Here is an 18,584-nt window from a genome sequence, read left to right as displayed (position 1 = left end):
TGTTTCTATATACAGTTCAATAAGAAGTGGATAGACAGCGAGAGAGGATCTGTGGACATGCTCTTCGCACTAGACATAGACCTGGTGAGCAGCTGGCCGGCAGTATCAGAACAGTCAATCAAGTCAACAATATTATGCTGTTCTGAGAAGAGCAGTTCATAGAGCTGCTGTAAGCCTCTAATCTGTCCTGTACTGCTTTAACAGAATACACAAATGGGTCTCTGAAAGAGAAACTCTTTAACCTCCGTGCTAAATAGGATTCAAACTAGTCTCCAGTACCACCCCACATTTTTGTTTTCCTGCTATAGCTTCCAAAAAGGTAATATAGGTCAACGATTCCAGGATTCTGGGAGTGTGTAGTGGCGTCGTTTGCCCTCCAGTCCAGCAAGTGTCAGTGAGGAGTCGCAGAGCCAGCGCAGCGGCGGTTTTGTTTTCCTTAGCCGTTAGCATACGAAGCTGCTGTAAAAGATGCCTGTGTCTGTCATGATGGCTGAATTTGATGAAAAGCTGCTGTTGCAGTTTGAAACTCAAGAGCTGGAGGTAAAACAGACGGAGAGGTTTATATAATAATGTTTTTATTCCGCAGATGTCTGTTATCTGGTAATCTGCTACAGTAACTTGGTCGTCAGCTGAACAACACTAACGTTAGTCATGAAAAGACAACTCTGGGCATACATATAAGATAAAATAAATAGAAATGTATTGTTGTTATTGTGGAATACAACTTATTTGTAAGTGTATAAGAAGTTTTGTGTGTAGCAATAATTGTCCTTGTGCACGTGGTTATCTATTATTGTATAACGGGCATGTTTGTCTGGCAGTTTATATGCAAGTTGTCAAATTCATCTATTTGATATTCATAATTTACATTGTATCTTAGGCTCCTGGTGGCATTGCTACGCCTCAGGTGTATTCCCAGTTACTAGTCCTGTATCTCCTGAACAATGACATGTGAGTATGGTATATATATATATTTCATGTTAATTAATATTTATATTGTCAGTTGATTTTCTCATAGCATTCATTTGCTTTATGCAGGAATAATGCCAGATACCTTTGGAAACGGATACCACAGGCAATCAAAACAGTGAGTTTTAAATTTGGATCTAGTTAGTCTAACATAAACAAAATCAATTTAATTTCTCTGATACAGATTTTAATTACAGGCAAACCCAGAACTGGCTGCTATATGGGCTGTAGGACAGCGTATCTGGCAGCGAGACTTTCCAGGGATCTACACGGCTATTGATGCTTGCCAGTGGTCTGAAAATATTCTCCCTGTGATGGAAGCTTTAAGAGGTACTGAGATCATGTGATATGGGGTTTATGCTGTATTTTATTCTTTATTCCTAAATTGGAATTTATAATGAAGTAGGATAGAATGACCTTGACATTTTCCTCTGCTCTGTGGTTCTTTTTTTAATTTATTTTTTATGACACATCCTCCTCGATGTGATCTGGCATTAAAGAGATGGTAGGGTTGCCATGCTTTGCAATGTAGTGGAATAAAAGCTTTAATTTTCAGTATTTATGTATGACAAAGCTGCTTGTTTCAAGCTTTTTTTTTATAACAGAACCTGGGGCAAAAGCCCCCACCCCTTAAAAGCCATGTGTTGTGTCATGATGATACCATAACACCCTTACCCTTTCCTGTACAGTGAGATTTCAATGTTGAAATACTGGAGGGGTGACAAACAAGTTTCATGTCAAGTACTGGAAGTACTTTGCTATTTTCAATAGGGCTGTAGTCAACCAAAGAAATGCTTAGTCGACCAAAGTCCTGTCCTGCACAATAATCAGTCAACTAAAAAAAAAAAAAAAAACAGATGCGATGTTTAGCATTTTGATTGAACATTTATGAAACAATTGTCATAGAGCATTTATAAAACAACAACGAAAAAACATCAATAATACATTAAACTATAATAATAATACGGTTCCTTGAAAATTAAGTGATTTTTTTTAACTGCAAAATGAGGAGCTCTGTCCTAGGTCTATAGTGACAATCACAATCGTGCACCTGACCACACCTAACCAACTCCACGTCTGGCCACTGACCAGATCCCTTCAGTAATTCCACCGAGAGCATGTTGGCAGCGTTGTCTGTTACCACTGACACCAGCTTCTCTGGTGGAATGTGGTAAGCGTCCGCGACTTGAGTGAGCCATCTGCTTTGTTTCTAACACAACGCTATTCATTTTCCAGTCCGCAGCGATAAAATGGGCCATAACTGTCATGTATGTCTCCATTCTATGCGAAGACCACAAATCAGTTGTGAGGCCTACAGCCTCGGAGGATTGGAGTAAATGTCTTGTCTTTTTTTTTTTTTTTGTAAAATGCAGCCAGACAAAATATTTAGATTTCTTGGACATTTTGTCGACTGAAGCCAAAACAAGTAGCTTTCTAACTGAATGAATACAGCAAAACTACCTATATTCCTTACTGAGCGCGAAGCAGCAGTGCAGCCAGCCACAGGTACGGTTCCCGAGTGTTCACGTGGTGCGCTAAACTGTGGCGCTGTTATAAAATAGCTTAAATTAAAGCATTTAAAGTTGGGGATAAAACATAGGCTAATTATATACAGAATACAGTAATATATAACTGTTAATAAAGGCATAAATATCAAGGAGTAAATTAATGAAAATGTCTTTATTGGTGAAAAAAAAAAATTACGCAACTGGTCGACCAATGAGAATGTCAGACTAAACGACTAATTTTCAACCTGATAGTTTCTTTATAGTGTTTCTCTTTAAATTTTGTTAAAAGGATATTCCAACCCAAAATGAAAATGTTGTCATTAATCACTTACCCCCATGTCGTTCCAAACCTGTAAAAGCTTCAGTCATCTTCGGAAAACAATTTAAGATATTTTGGATGAAAACCGGGATGCTTGTGACTGTTCCATTCACTGCCAAGTGAAATACACTGTCAAAGTCAAGAAGCCGCTTTTGTGTAGTAGTATGATAACCTCAATGATAGGAAATTATAATTTTCTGAGAATTTAATATATTTAATATTGATTAAGTGGAATCAGAAAATAACATTAGCATCAATTGGCATCAAATTAAAATGCTGGACAATTAGGTGTAAATTGTCAAATTGCTTAAAAAATGGTTAATAAAGAAAAAAAAAAGACTTTTACCCTTCATCTTTTTTTTTTATATATATATGAGGGGGCTGTTGATATAAAACAATCAGCTGTGTTTTCAACAAATGTTAGTATGGGGTAAAGGAGAGATCTAATTGTGCACTTAGCATTCCTAAATAAATTCCTAGACTGATTCAGACAATTTAACAGGATAGAACGTTCTGTGCACTTCGATGCCTGTGTTTTGTGTCTTTATAATGAACTACATGGCTAAATTGCTTTGATTGAAATTATTTTAGTGAGCGAGAGAAGGAAAATAGGTTTTATATATTATCCTAGCAGAATTCACTAGTTAATCAACCTCTACTTCAAGTTAAAGCTGCAGTCCTTAAGTTTAGCCTCTTTGTCGCCATCTGTGTTTGAAAACCTGGAATTATATTCCATGCGTGGGTTGTGATCCAGCGCGGATGAATCTGTTTTGAGGTGAATGTGTAGCCGTCTTTCACCGCACTGGTGTGGATATTCACTGTACTTATTAATCTCAGATTCTAGCCTATGTCTTGGAAATTATGACCCAAATAAGAATTTTTACCACATATTGTCATCTGAAAAAGTAACAAGTCTGCCATACTTTGTTCTGACCAACTGAGGAAAAAAGCATTACAATAAACCATGCTACCAACGGTGATTTAATCTAACGTTCGATTAGCTAATATCACATCAAACCTTGCAAATTATTGTTATACTCATTGCGTGACTAGTGTGTTTTCAGTGGTGTTTTTTATTATTATTATTATTTAGGTATCATTTTCATTTGTGTAATGTCCACAAAATGGCCTATGATTAGTTTCGTTGAGGTTGAGTCTGGGTCCAGCACTACAGATAGCGCTTCCCTTTTGTTCAAAGATGGCTCATCTGATTAGTAAAGAGCATTAGTGACAGAATCATCAGCCAATTAAAATGACATTCCATGACAGCACGCCCTCTGGGACCAGCGACGTGCCCAGTGCTTCCCCCAGCCAGGGTTGCCAGGTTTTCTCGTCAAAACCCACCCAATCGGGTTTCGAGGTGTCCCCCATTAAAAATTTTATTTCAGGGGTAAAATTCACATTTTTGGTGGGGTTCCCCTGGTAAAATTCACATTCCAGGGGCTAAATATCATGTTATTGAGGTCGCTTCAACCAGCAAACATGAAAAACAACCTGCGCCAACTGTGTAAAATTAGCCCAATTTGACAACAATGTGCCCCAGCGTTTAGTTGGGAATTTCCAAGCTGCAGTCGCCGGTGCCTACACCAGATATCCGTGTCCGTGACGTCACCCATAGACTCCTGAAGAGCGTTTTTGAAGCTCAAAGTGTGCAGTGCGGGCCGTCGCCATCTTGGCAGCGCGTCACCGTGCGACTCTCCCGGACAATTCAAAATGGGCAAAAAGGCGGGAGCTGGATGCTGAAGCCACGGCCTCCTAGCTCGATGGCAGTGTCAGCAGCGGCAATCCACCTGTCACTCAAGTGGCCACACCCTTCATTATGCAGAAGTTTAAGGCTGAATATAATTGAAACGGATGAGTTATATAAAAATTCACCCCTTCACAGTTGTCATGAAGGGAAAAATTTGCAATATAGACCAAACTCACTTTTTGCACCAGGCTGTAAACATGTTCTGCTTTAAAGTTGGGCATTTTAACATGGGGAGTCTATTGGACTGACTCCCTTTTTGCAGCCAGCCTCAAGCGGCCAGTCAATGAATTAAAGTTTTAGTCACTTCCTTGTTGGTTTCAAGAGAGAGAGCAGGAGGTTGCCGCTCAGGAATAACTGAGAAAGGATAAACTACTCAAACTGAATTCACTAACAACGGTTTTGTGCGCCATTTCAAAGATTAAAACAATTAGTGGCTAACAGAACAAAAAAAAATATATAAACATGGCCAAATAACTTTGGCTCGGTGCTAGCACAAAAAGTTATTTGGCCATGTTTATTTTTTTTTAAATGAGTAAAGGGACATGGAATGATAGATCCAATGATTTTATTTACAAGTGACAGGTGAGTGCTTTATTATTTGATGAATATTGTATCATGCATATTGTTATGAAAGTGTACGTGGTGCTTTGATAATACTGTGGCGTGGTGTGTGGATGTCCAGCATTTGTACAGTTTGGCTGCTGTGGGCGCGTCGTCATTTTAGAGTGACGTGAATGTTCATAGTGACCCGTGTATTGGTGGATTAGTTTTACTGATCCATGTAGGGACCTGCACGATCCTTACAAGGCCTAGTATCCGGTACAACAACTTTATGTTTACAGACGTGACATAATGAAGCAGTGCCATGCTTGAATTTCCCGCAAAAACCTACCCGAACCACTCAAATTGGAAAACATTTTTATAAATTAACCGTTGTGAATCAGGCTAAAGTAAGGCGATAGTTTCGAACACTGGCTGGTTATGTACTTGCTCTAATACTAATATTGGATAATTTTTAACCCAAAAAAGTTACAGACTGCAGTTTTAATTACTTAATTAGTCAGATTTTGATTTTCTTTTTTCTTTTTTTTTTTATACACTTTGTATATTACATGTTATGTGTGGCTCTGTGTGATTGATTAGCGTTCTGTTTTACAGGGATTAAAATGTGTTCAATAACTATTGAATGTGAATGGATGTGTAAGAAAAAGATACAATTTATCCTGGGAAGTGGCCCATATCTTGTACCCGGATTCCATTTGAAGTAGTTCAGGACTAAACTTAGCTCAGTCATTAACTTGGCATATTCACAGGCAAGTGTGAATCCTTTGAATGATGACTGTTTGCTGGGACAATTACATTTGACAATCGAAGTTACTTTATTACTACTTTGTGATTTATTTATTTGCTGTTAAAAAAAAGTAAGATGGCAACAATTATTTTGCAATCTCTTGACGTATTTAATAAAGTATCTTCAGGGAATGTGCTAAAACACAGCCTTCATCTGATCCCCACGTGCCAGCATCTGATCCACCCAGTCCAAAGATAGGTTAAAAATAACCCTTTCCATGTGTCCATGGGTTCCCTATGTACTGGGTTTTAAGATATCAACAGTTGTTTGTTTTACAAGCAAATTACTCAAGATTATTTGAACGATAATTACATTTGAAAAATCAAACATTTCAAGTGATTTGTGGGTTATTCCTCAAAATCAAATATAATATCTTCTGAATACAAGGGGGGAAAGAAGGGTGTGGTTGAATGTAGGTTCATTTTTTTGTTGTCTTTGGTATCTGGTCACTTATTTAAGGTGCCAAGTCAAAATAGACTGCTTAGCGCACAATTTAGTGTTTTCTTCTTGTAAAAAAATGTCATAATTATTCTGTGCAGGACAGAAATTAGCAATAAAAATTCAGAGGGTTTGCTTTCTTGACATGAAACATGTTGTCACCCCTCCAGTATTTCAACATTGAAATCTCACTGTACAGAAAAGGGTAAGGGTGTTATGGTATCATCATGACACAACACATGGCTTTAAAGGGGTGGGGGCTTTTGCTTCTCCAAAAATGAATCTTGAAAACAAGTGGATAGGAATGTGTGCTCTGATTGGTTGGAGGAATGGCATGTCATCCACTGGCCGAGGGTAGTATAAAGGCCAGGGCCACTTTGCCCCAGAACAGATCTAACAACTGCAGGGAATCATTTACTGCCGTGCCACAGCTTATTTTTTTACTTTTTGGGGGAAGACAGACATTGAAGTTATACAGCAAAAGGCTTCAAATCGACCATTAACATGGACATTCAGCGAGCTTCCTTGTTGTTGGGGTCTCCTGGCTCCATGGAGAGCCTTGAGAAACAACTAAGCTGCCCGATTTGTTTGGACATGTTCACCAAACCGGTGGTGATACTGCCCTGTCAGCATAACCTGTGCCGTGGATGTGCTAGTGATCTTTATGACTCTCGAAACCCTTATCGTTTCTCTGGTGGTGTCTTCCGGTGCCCTACTTGCCGTTTTGAAGTGGTTCTTGATCGTCATGGCGTGCATGGACTTCAGAGAAATCTTCTGGTTGAGAACATAATTGACATATACAAACAGCAGCAGGAAGGTGGAAGTGGTGGCAGCACCACAGAAACGCCAATAAAACCTAAAAGCTCTAAAGAACCAATGTGCCAAGAGCATGAGGACGAGAAGATCAACATCTACTGTGTGACTCACCAAATTCCCACTTGCTCCATGTGTAAAGTCTTCGGCCAACATAAAGACTGTGAGGTGTCACCACTTGCTAGTGTCTATCAGGCTCAAAAAGGGGAGCTGAGTAATGCCATCGATGCTCTTGTAGCAGTTAATGGTCGCCTTCAAGCGTTGCTTAACCAGATGGAGGAGGCCTGCACAACTGTTCAGGACAATGCTCAAGGTGCCAAGCAAAGGCTTGGTGAATGCTTCGATTCCCTGTATGCAGCCTTGGAAGAGCGTAAGAATGCCCTCTTGGAACGTATAACCAAGGAGCAAGATGAGAAGATAGATGCCCTCAGGAGTCTGGCCAAGCGTTATGGGGATCGTCTTCAGGCAGCCACAGAGTTGACAGACACGGCCCTGCAGGCACTGGAGCAAAGCAGTGCTGCAGATTTCCTGCTGGCCTCCAAGAACCTGATTGCACAGACAAAGGACGTGACGAAGAGCTCATTGGCTGAAGAAAGGCCTGAGCCAGGCTTTGAAAGAATGGACCATTTCACTCTGGATACAGAACAAGTGGAGACTTTGTTGTCCAAGATGGACTTTGGAGGAGATGATGATGAAGAATTTGAAGATGCTGAAGATCAGGAAGAGGAGTAAATGGGAATAGTTTTCTAGAGGGCAAATAGGATGTGATGAAGGACAAGATCAAGCAAGGACAATAGCAATGAGAAAGACGCAGGTTTAATGTTCGTATATCACTGCTAAGCAGTGTCAGCATTTCAACTTTTATGACAATAAGAATATTTCAGAATAACTAGGTGCCACTTTTATACTTTTTATGATGTAGTTGCTGTTGTCACTTTAAAAGTTATCTTCTTTTACATGTTTTACTTAGCATTGTTGTAACAGTATGTGGTTATACAGTTCTGTTTACTCAAATGTGGACTTAATGCTTTGATATTAAATAAAATGTTCAAATTTATTGAGATGAGTTTATTTATTTTACAATTATTTTATTTTAACAGATTTTCAGTACAAATCAAATGTCAAATTTAAGAAGCAGTTTAAACAGAATATTTTGGAAATGGAAAATACTCCAAAGGTTGCTGTTTACAAGTAAACTGTTTGCACTCTTTGCCCTCAACTTTCTTCTCTGGTTAAAGGCACATGCTATTTTTAAAAGGTAACAGGATGAGTTATAGCTGGGGAACCTTGGGGGTAGAATACCAGAATAGGACAGATGGACACTGCCTTCACCTCCCCAAGCACTGCAGCAGCTCTAGCTGTTCATGATTTCAGGTCAAGGCGAGTGAGAAATCCGGAACTGGAAATCAGGTTGTCTAGCATGGATTGACAAGTAATAAAAATAAAAAAAGCAACATGCAAAAATCCTGTTAAATCCTCCAAATGTAATGTGTTGCTTGTGAGGTGGTAAGACCAAACATGTTTCACACATTGAGTCAATCTGAATTTCTTTCTGTAGAGGGCATCCTTGTATAACATGTTCTTGTCTATGTCTAATTTCTAAATGGTGGGCTTGTAGGCTCTGCTGACTGTCCTGGTGTTGCATACAAGTAGCGGTTAGTAGACACTGTTGCTATGAGTGTTGCTATTTATTTAGCCTTCAAAGCATACCCCTGTATTTGATTTAATGGAGTTTATAAGTAATTTTCCGGATCCAAAGCAATATATTTGTATACCTGGGTTAATGGATAATGTCACACTTATAATTCCTTTAAGTTTCTTGAAGTACTTAAAGTCCACTGTAGTAATCAAAAGTGACAGATACAATGTCAGACACCAAGGATGCATTTATTTGAATTAAAAATGTAGCAAAAATATTATTACAATTTTAAATAACTGCTTTCTATTTTATTATATTTTGAAATATAGTTCATGGCAAAGCTTAATTTTTTTAGCAGCTATTACTCCAGTCTTGAACGTCACATGATTCTTCAAAAATCGTATGATATTCTGATTTGGTGCTCAAGAAACATATCTTATTATTGAGTTTGTGGCAACCTCGTTATATTTTAAAAAGATTCTTTGAAGAATATATAGAATAGAATTTAAAAAAAAAAACATATATAAATATTTTTGTTTCAAACAAACATTTTGTAACAAACATCTTTGTCTCTTTCAATCAAAGTGTCATTAACCCCCCATTTTAACACTGGTCGTTCACACCTCAGATTTGAAAAATACTCAAGAAATGGTTGCGTAAAGTTGTGGGAGTGAAGAAGGGAAAAGATAACAATTAAAACACAGACCTACAACACACTCATTATAGAGACTTGTTGTTTTTTGGGGTGGGGGGTCAACTAAATGGGTGTGAACTGCTGTCTGTATAAAGTTTAAGACCACTGTTGTACTGTTATGAAACATAAAAAATGGTTTAGTGCACTTTGCAAAGTGTTGTTATAGTATTTTCACTGTCACAGTACCTTCTTTCCTTGTCCGTGCCTGGGTGTGTGCAAAGATGGTGCAAAGTTTGCAGAATATAGAGTGAAAGGAAAGAGTATGCAGGTGTGTTGGGAGATTACCACCTTTTTAAAAATCTTTTTGTTTTTCTCTTGTGCTTCATGTTACTTACAGAGTCCACCCGTAGGAGGGCATATGGGCTAGTAGCGCAAGCTTACACCTCTATCAGTGCAGAGGACTTTGCTGCCTTTGTGGGATACTCTGTAGAAGAGGCGGTCAAAGGTACATAATCCAAGACGCTGAGTGCTGCAAAAATATTTGAGTTTTTTTTTAGGGATTAAATTATTGTTATTAATTAAATTATTAATATTGTGTATATTGATATATGGATTTTTTTCCCTTACCCTTCCTTTCCAGTAAAAATAATTATGCCAACCCAACCTTTTTTTTTTTTTTTTTTCAAAACAAAAACATTTAAACAAGTCTGCAGTTCTTTTGAAATACTCTCACATATAATTGGTCATCATTAGAATAAAAGTAATTTAATTTGGCTGTGATGATTTCTTGATCTTCTACAAAAGCAGTGCAACTTGCATCGGTTTAGAGAGAAATGTGAACAAACTTCTGTTGTCTTTGTGATATAAATGTCTGTTTCTCTTTCTTTTAAGGTGTAGTTAGCCATGGGTGGCAGGCGGATCCGAACACCAGGATGATCATGCCACAGAAACCAGGTGGGGGCACTGTTTCACTTCTTATTACTAAGAACAGATGTTTCTTCCCCCCACTCTATGACTCATTCCTCCATAAGGTTTCATTCAGGGCCTCTCCTCTTTACAAAGAGCTTGTTCCAACCAGTTAACGGTTCTGCAAGTTTTTATTTTTTTCATAACAAGCATGTGAGTTGGTGACTTCACTCAGACTCCACTTTCATCCTGCTCTCATGTTTGTCGCTGATTGGCTCTCACAGTTTCTTAAAGATTCATTCATTTTGTAAACAACGAGAACTTCATTCGTTTTTGGTCACCTTATGTTCATCATTCTTTGTGTTGTGTGTTTTAGTGCACAGCTTTTTATGTGTTCGTCTGTTACCATTGAGAACTGTTTTTATGAGAGACATTTAATCCAAAGGAACACGAACAAGCAGCATCTGGGTTTCTGCATGGGCCTCGTGAGAGAGTGCAGATGTCTGTAATGCATTTAAATAACTGATGATTGAGAAATTATTCCCAGTACCGATGACCTGCAGCTTTCACTAAGAGCAGCTGATGTTTATTAATTCAACACAGTTGCCATGACATTTTTCTTTCTTGCATAAGCTGTTACATCTGTAACCGATTCTTGTTGCACATATATTCTTGTTCTGTGCTCGACATTGTTTACATTCATATGTCTGTGTGTTATAGAGCAGATCGTATAGGGCTTGAAGGAATCCCCTCTTCTCTCATGTTTTCTTCTGCCTTCCTTCCTCTCTCTCCAGATCCGCCTCCGGTCTCTCTGGTTCCCAACGAACAACAGCTGGCCAGGCTCACAGACTACGTGGCTTTTCTTGAGAACTGATAAGCACTCCACCCCTCTTCTTCACCACCTCTCAGTTTTACAGAAGAAACCTGTGGAATCCAGGACCCTTCACACACATTTATCTGTCCTGCTTCAGTGATGGAGCCACCATCTTTCTTTTGTCTGTTTTGCTTCTTGAACTGGTCAGCCACAGTGATGTAGAAAAGTTCCAAATTCTTTTACATCTACTGTGGAGTATGACATCGCTGTCAATATTGTAAATTACTGTTTTTCAGCATAAATGCTTCACTATATGCACATATTGTTCAGGCTTTTTGTGCTGTTTTCATATAACAGGTCAAAATCGCATCCTTATGTAATTTCATATTAACAAAGATGATGGTTAGGACTTCCTTTTACAAATTGTGTACAAAATCACTCTTCAGAATGAGTAGACATTTGTCTAGACGTGTAATAAATTTTTTATCATATAAATTTGGGCACATTAGACAAAATGACTTCTTCTTGCAATATTTAATGCATTCAGTTATGCACTATATAAACAATATTCTCTTATGTTGTTGCAGTGAACAAAACGTTAACTTTTTAACCACTAAAAAATGTCTTTTTTTTCTTTATATAATAATTTATGAAAGTCAGTTATGAGGGAATAGTTCAGTTTATGATAGCTGGGGAACAAAAAAAACCTAGCAAAGGTATTGTTTACCAGTGCAGACAGCCGACAGCTCAAAGCAGCTTATTTTGGGAGGCGCAGAGTTGTGTTTAAGATGTTTTCCACTGTCTGACAAGTGTTTTGTTGACTGTGCATCTCTGTCTGTCTGCTATTCAGATGTTTTGCTCTGCCACTGGTTTCTCACGCACAGTGGATTTGAAAAGCAGAGGAGCCATACCAGCTGTTGGCCACTGTCACATCCTTTCAGCTTGAGAATAAAAGTGCGATACATATGGTACTGTGAGAATGTTAACCTCATCCATTTTACCATATGTTTGTCTTTGGATTTTATCTTCCATATTGCATTTGCTCATCTTTTTGCATTTTGAGGTTGCACCAACCTGGTCCTATCTAGTTTTTGACTAATATTATTATTATTATGGACTTGGTGTTTAAGTTTCTAAGTGCCCGAGGTCTAGCATCTTGCCTAAGGTTATTGGAAAAGAGTTGGCTGTCTGGCACTTGACAAGTTTCCTGTTAGCGCTTATCTGGCATGTAACCCTCAACTTTTACTTCAATGACTGAACCGTTATGTTTATTCTTAGCATATTTAATTTCTGAATATTTTAAAGGAGACTGTTTCTAATTCTTCCAACATAATCCTGCACACTTCAGTTTAGTCTGTTCTCTAAAAAAAAAAAAAATGTTGGAATGTTGACAGATGCTTCATTTGGTTGTGCATTCTTTTCCCATGTGCTCTATCACAGTGTGAGAAAAGACTGAAGGACTTTGCACTACTGAGAGGTAAATGCGTTAAACCTGCAGACTTTGTTTTAATTATTACTTGGACCAGCCTGATTTCCTTTGATTTTATATTTCTATATTATATCAAGTATTTTAAGCTTTATGATCAAGTGCAAAAAGACCTTCAAAGGACATGTTTAATGATCTGAGATCATCACTGACCTTACATCACATAAAACGGTAATAAATGCAGACCAGCTGAACTGAAGTCTTTGATTCAGGACCGGTCAGGGTAACAGACAGGCTGTACCGGAGCAGTTTGTGTGTATGTGTGTGTGTGAGAGAGAGAAACTGTTCAGCCATTTGTGAGGACAAATTAAACTGATATCCACTCCTGAACCTTTAAAGTTGGTGTTCTTTTAGCTTGCTTTTTGAATTCTCCTTGACAAATGATAAATCAGCATTGTCATGGTAGTGTTTGTCTTTGCTTTCAAATAAAACAGGCACCCTGAGATAGGTTTACAAGGCCAGGTCTTACCTCTTCTTCGACAGATGTTTGTAAAGTGCCATTGGCCATTCCTAATGAGCTCAGTGTTTGCAAGGTTTAAGGGTTATGTCTGTATCCCATCATGCTACATTCCACAGAGGTGACGTGCAGTAAAGGTGAGCAGATTTCGGATCCTCCTCTTGCCTTTACATAACTTTTCTTATGGTTTCCTCTTTGAAGAGATTGTCATATTTTTGTCTCTCAACAACATGATGAAGTCTGAAAGTCTGGGATTGAATCTGTAGAGAATGTTTTTTTTTTCTGCTTTTGCTACAGAAAAAGTGTTACTTCTTAAAATAGTGAAAAGACTTTATCTCCTTTGCCGAATTTTCTGCATCTGTTTAAAATTTTGATTCAGCACCGTAAGTGTTGCCATCCCACAAACCTGAACTTCTCTCCAGTACTGTCGTTCTGTTTATGGATAGAGAGCGTTATGAACCATTGAGGAAGAAGGGCTATTCGTCAAAACGCAGAGTATTAGATTTTTTAATTTAAATAAACAAAAATCCTGCTGCTTGTGATGGCGAGTGTTTCCATGTGGGTGGATGAGTCATAGTTTTTTTTTCTTTTTTTTTCAACCTATGAAGTATTTAAACACTGTTTAAAACACTAAAAATAGCAAAATATTCTGAAGAAGCTGTTTGTTCTGATTAATTTATGGTGTAAAATGTTATAGTTAATGGTTATAGATGATTCAGGAGCGGGGTAGATGCTCCTGATTAAAGATTGTTATAACCTCATACAGTTAAAAGAGTGACTCATTTAATTTGACCCATATGGAATTCTGTAATTTCAGCAGATTTTTTGTGTATTTCACATGCCCTGTTAGTCCATGAAAAGTCAGAGGTGGATAACATTGCTTTGTCATTATGTCTCTGTATGTAAACTACGGAAGCGGTCTGACCAACATCAGCGCACACATGAAGGTGGCCTCCAAATACAAAACACACTGCCGTCCATATAGCAAATGTTTTAGGTTCTTCTCCGTGGTAAAATGAACTCACAAGGATTACAAAACAATGCTTTTAAGACAGTCAAACAAGCTGCAGCTGTTTTTCATTTGGCTCCAAGTAGTTGTGCATTTTAGTTCCAGTATTATGATCTTCGATAAAAATTAAAAAAAGGAAAAAGATTTATCTTCTTTCTACAAATAATCATTGCCATTGTTTTTCTTTGTGCAGGGGTTTAGCTGTCATCCAAGATTGTATCTCATTTTTAATTTATTAATCTACATTGTATGTTTGTTGAAGTTGTTCAGCTATCTGGGTGTTCCAAATAATTCATACAACTTGTGTTTTTTTTATCACGAGTTGCATGGAGACAGTGTAATTATCAACTGTGCTTCCTGGACAGATGACCTGAAGCCCACCCAACAGGAAAAATCAAATTTACCAGCCCTTTTTCTAGGGCCACTACAGTTATGCCCTGAAAAAACAGTGTGTTTCAGGTTTAAGCGTTGTGGCTTTCTTATTAGGCCTAAAACATACTGTATATAATACAATGTCAGATCAGAGTCTGATGGCAGCCGGTGCTCCACACAGAGATCTGATCTCCCCGTCACCCAGTCTGTCCGGAGTGACATGAAGAAACAGAACAAACTGAGACAGAATAAATCCAGAAGAACTGTGGCAACATCTCCAAGATGCTTCAAGAAGCCTACCTGCAAAGCTACTGTTTCTTCGTGTCACTCCAGACAGACTGATGATGATGAGATCAGATGTCTGTGTGGAGCACTGGCTGCTGTTAGACTCTTTGTGCAAACAAAATTCTCACTGGATTATTACAATTAATGGCAAAATGACAAAATTACAAGTGTAAACTGATATTTCTTACTCACACACTACAGCAAAAGATAGAAATAACTGACTTAAACCCATTTTTAGATTGTGTAAATACTATTGTTTTGATCATTTTGGCCACCAGTGTATATATAGTACAAGTGTCAAATGTGCATATTTCCTAATATGCAAGTTTTTTACATAGAGTACATAGAGTAAAAAAAAAAAGGATTCAAGGAAAGACTGCCCCTGTTATTACTATTATTAAGCAGTATTTATTGTTCAGCAGAGTGTTGGTTGATAGCAAAAGACAAACTAATGAGAATAATGAGACTTCTCATTTTCAACAGTTTAAACATTACTGAGAAAGTTTTTGTTATTTCAACCTGCCACTGCTCCATAAATTTAGAGTACTTTTCCATGGGCTTCAAACCTAAACATGTACAGGCCAAGAAATTACATAATGCTCCCTAGAAGCTGAAGTTTGTCAGGATATGGAAAGGTAGATGTGCTAAACACTCAGCCAAAGCAGCCAGTTCTAATCACAATTAGATCCAATCATTTGCTTGTTACTTTTCCATTCCAATCACTGAGAGATAATGGGTCATTTAGATAACCAGTAGCACAAAATAAAGTGTATAATTAAAAATGTTTAACCAGAATTTTTCATACTTGCATGTGAACAAACAGGTATCTGTGGAGAATATTCTTGCCTGCTTCACCCTGTCCCAACGAATGGGAGCATTTGGTGTCTCATTGCTGGCTGACTTGGAAATATTACCCAAAACGGAGGCAGATGAGAAGCATCAGGATGTTACGAGTCAGTGGAAAAAGCCCTTTTGCCATCTTTCATCTGGAGCAGGGGGAAGTCTGTGGGTTGAGGGCTAATCAGTGTTCTGGGGCAGAAGGCTGAAGATGAGTGTGGGATGTGATTTTGGTTTGGCTGAGGTGGACATAATGATTCTCTTCACTAAATAAATGGACAGTTATGTACAGCTGTGTAAAAAAGCAAAATATTATTTTTTACTTTTTAAATATTATACAATTAATTTAACAGAAGCCTAGCTCTAAATATTAAACATGGATTCATATTATACCATTCTGACAGCAGATTCTTCAGAAAGACTGATAGTGGTGTACAACATGCTACAGGAGCCTAAAGGCTCAGTTCATTTTCTTCTAAACAGCAAAATGCATTGATTACATCTATGGCTTGATATAGATAATGTTTATGCACTCGTGAAGTAATGTTTCTTAAAGTTTAAAGATACTTTGTTTTTACTTATTTAAACTGTAATGTGTCTTACAGTTTAAGGTAATTTTTTATTTTTTCATTTAAACATATGTTTATCATAATTATGATCAAAGACTAGCCAATTTCCCCCAAAACATTTCACACAACACGTTTTTCTCGTTTTAACCTCCATGTTGATCTTCAAACAGAATTTTGAACTTTGGGTAAATACTAAATGGTTAAATGGATAAATAATAATAAGTTATCAATGCAGTTTCCTAGCAATAAATGTTAAAAAAAGAAAAGAAAATTTATCTAATTAGTAACTACAATTATGAGATTTAAATACATTGTAAAAGTTATTGTTTTACACAAATGTCTTGAACCTTCAACAACATACAACATATTGATTTTTGCTTTGATTTGTTAGTGCCTCTTCACATCAAATGCAAAACAAAAAAGTGTAACAAATTGTAGACAAATCATGTTACACTAAGGTGCCAATGACCTTGGAGACAGATACGGTGCCAGTGCCATGAAATGCTTGGCTCCCACAGTCAGACAAATGGAGATAGTTTTGCTTTGTGATGCAGCTTGCAGATAAATTGGACTTATGGTGAGCCCTTTCATGATTTGAAATATATGGTTGGTTTTCGTTTTTATTGCATCCATGGAAAGCCAAAATCCCATTAGGATGAGTCATTCAATGAGCCTGGGATACACTCAGAGCAAAAAGTCACAGAGCAAAAAAGCTTGAACTTCTCATCTGAATAGATAGAAAAGAACAAGAAGTACTCTGTAACTTGCACAGACATCTGAACCATGTAGACCTTTTGAAATCCCCTGTTAATATTCAGAGTGTATCTACTTCACACTGCTAGAGCTTTTTCCGCCACTTTGTGTACAAATGAATCCTTCCCTTTTTTCCACTCCTTTTTAAATTTTGTTTCATGATGCCTAAAAATAGTTGTTGAGAGATGAGAATATATTTAACACACACACACACACATATTAAATCAACTATCAGGTATGACGTTTTGAAAGGTCAGTATTAGAAAGATAATATATATGCATGGAATGCAAATATATTGACTACTTTTAAAGCACCACTGAATGGTTCTATATTGAAAGGCACCACATTCCTAAAAATTCTGAGTATTGAAGTGAAATCTTTTTAGTATGGGTGTGTAAGACCTATGAAAAAGGATGCAGGAGCGAAGCAAAATCTTCATAAAAATATCAATGAAATACACTATTGATTTAGCACTGTCAACAGTACTGTACATTGTTTTTTCATTCCAGTAGTTCACAAGAAACAACTTCTGTTTAACTAAACCAGAAGAAGAATGTAATAACATCCTACTATGGTAACGCTTTATTTTAAGGACCAGTTTTCACTAATAACTAGTTGCTTATTACTAGCATATAAGGTGTTTATTAGTAAGGCACATATTAATGCCTTATTCTGCATGACCATATCTTATATCCCTTAACCCAACCCAATATCTAAATGTAACATCTACCTGAGCTAACAGTTACAGTTAGCCTCAGCATGAGAAGGGGGCCACAAGGACTGCTGCAAAATCCACATAACTAGCTACAGATTGTTCCGGATGCATATATGCTGCTGTGATGTATTTACAAACAGACTGTCAGAAAAAGAAAATGCAACACGTGTGAATGACATATCAGAAAGAGATGCTTTGTAAATTGTTTATAAAATGTGTGGATTGACATACAGTTTAGGAATGGAAAAATACAGTTTATGGAGATGAAACCCTTTCCCATTTAAGCGATTTACAATAACTTTATAAATACTAGACTGGAACTAGTTTTGGAAAGTTTTATGTGGCAGTGTTACTCTGAAAATGTTAAGAAATTGTAATCTTTCTAAAGTGGGTCACATAGAGTTCACAGTGAAATGTTTCTCAAAGTTTATCTTTAGTTGCCATAGAACTTGATTTATAGAACATCTGCCAATGAAGCCGTCTGTCCTCCACAAACAGTCTTGATTTGGGGTAATTCCCAGTGTGATAAAAAGTCAACTGTTCACAGGAGAGAGAGGAAATTACAGCTTTGGTGGAACAGAGGAAATCAGAAGCTTACCTCTTTTTAATATGCACAGGTTCCTGCACTTTCAACAAGCTGATTCTTTTTATATAATTTTTCAAAGTCTGAACTTACAGTATGTATGCGGGATAAAGGAAAGGGAGAATCTTGTATCTCTGAAATATAAGCTGCCAGTGTAGTATGTCTTGAATTACACTATGCTTTCCTATGAGCATGCAAAGGCCACATCTGTTCATTTATTTCTTGTTCTCTCTGCAGAATTTGGCGTGAATGATCAGAGTCATAAAATGATACTCTTCTCAGCATGACTCACAGCAAGAGTAAAATCACTTTTAAACATGAATCTTTTGTAATGCATTACAAAAAGTAAAAAAAGAAAGCACAATCAAAATCAAAG

General features: G+C 37.4%; 2 protein-coding genes across 2 annotated transcripts; both read left to right on the top strand.

The window, feature by feature from the left end:
* Positions 1–368: 368 nt before the first annotated feature.
* Positions 369–12,109, top strand: LOC132095189 (COP9 signalosome complex subunit 8-like). The gene is made up of 7 exons (XM_059499989.1): positions 369–540; positions 881–951; positions 1,039–1,087; positions 1,167–1,299; positions 9,819–9,926; positions 10,313–10,375; positions 11,122–12,109. The coding sequence occupies exons 1-7, from the start codon at positions 469–471 to the stop codon at positions 11,199–11,201; spliced, it is 576 nt and encodes a 191-aa protein (XP_059355972.1). The 5' UTR covers positions 369–468; the 3' UTR covers positions 11,202–12,109.
* Positions 6,681–8,205, top strand: LOC132095188 (E3 ubiquitin-protein ligase TRIM63-like). The gene has a single exon (XM_059499988.1). It carries the CDS (start codon positions 6,840–6,842, stop codon positions 7,878–7,880), a length of 1,041 nt encoding a protein of 346 aa, XP_059355971.1. The 5' UTR covers positions 6,681–6,839; the 3' UTR covers positions 7,881–8,205.
* Positions 12,110–18,584: the final 6,475 nt, after the last annotated feature.

The sequence above is a fragment of the Carassius carassius genome, chromosome 19 (genome assembly GCF_963082965.1).
Source record: "Carassius carassius chromosome 19, fCarCar2.1, whole genome shotgun sequence".
NCBI classification, from domain to species: Eukaryota; Metazoa; Chordata; class Actinopteri; order Cypriniformes; family Cyprinidae; genus Carassius; species Carassius carassius.
The sequence above is the reverse complement of the archived record's forward strand: the minus strand, read 5'-3'. Positions and strand labels throughout refer to the sequence as shown.

Excerpts from the sequence above, each read along its gene's own strand:
- LOC132095189 (XM_059499989.1), top strand. The coding sequence starts at position 469 with ATGCCTGTGTCTGTCATGATGGCTGAATTTGATGAAAAGCTGCTGTTG. Across the intron at positions 9,927-10,312 it reads TGTAGAAGAGGCGGTCAAAG|GTGTAGTTAGCCATGGGTGG; the intron begins GTACATAATCCA and ends CTTTCTTTTAAG. Across the intron at positions 10,376-11,121 it reads GATCATGCCACAGAAACCAG|ATCCGCCTCCGGTCTCTCTG; the intron begins GTGGGGGCACTG and ends CTCTCTCTCCAG.
- LOC132095188 (XM_059499988.1), top strand. The coding sequence starts at position 6,840 with ATGGACATTCAGCGAGCTTCCTTGTTGTTGGGGTCTCCTGGCTCCATG.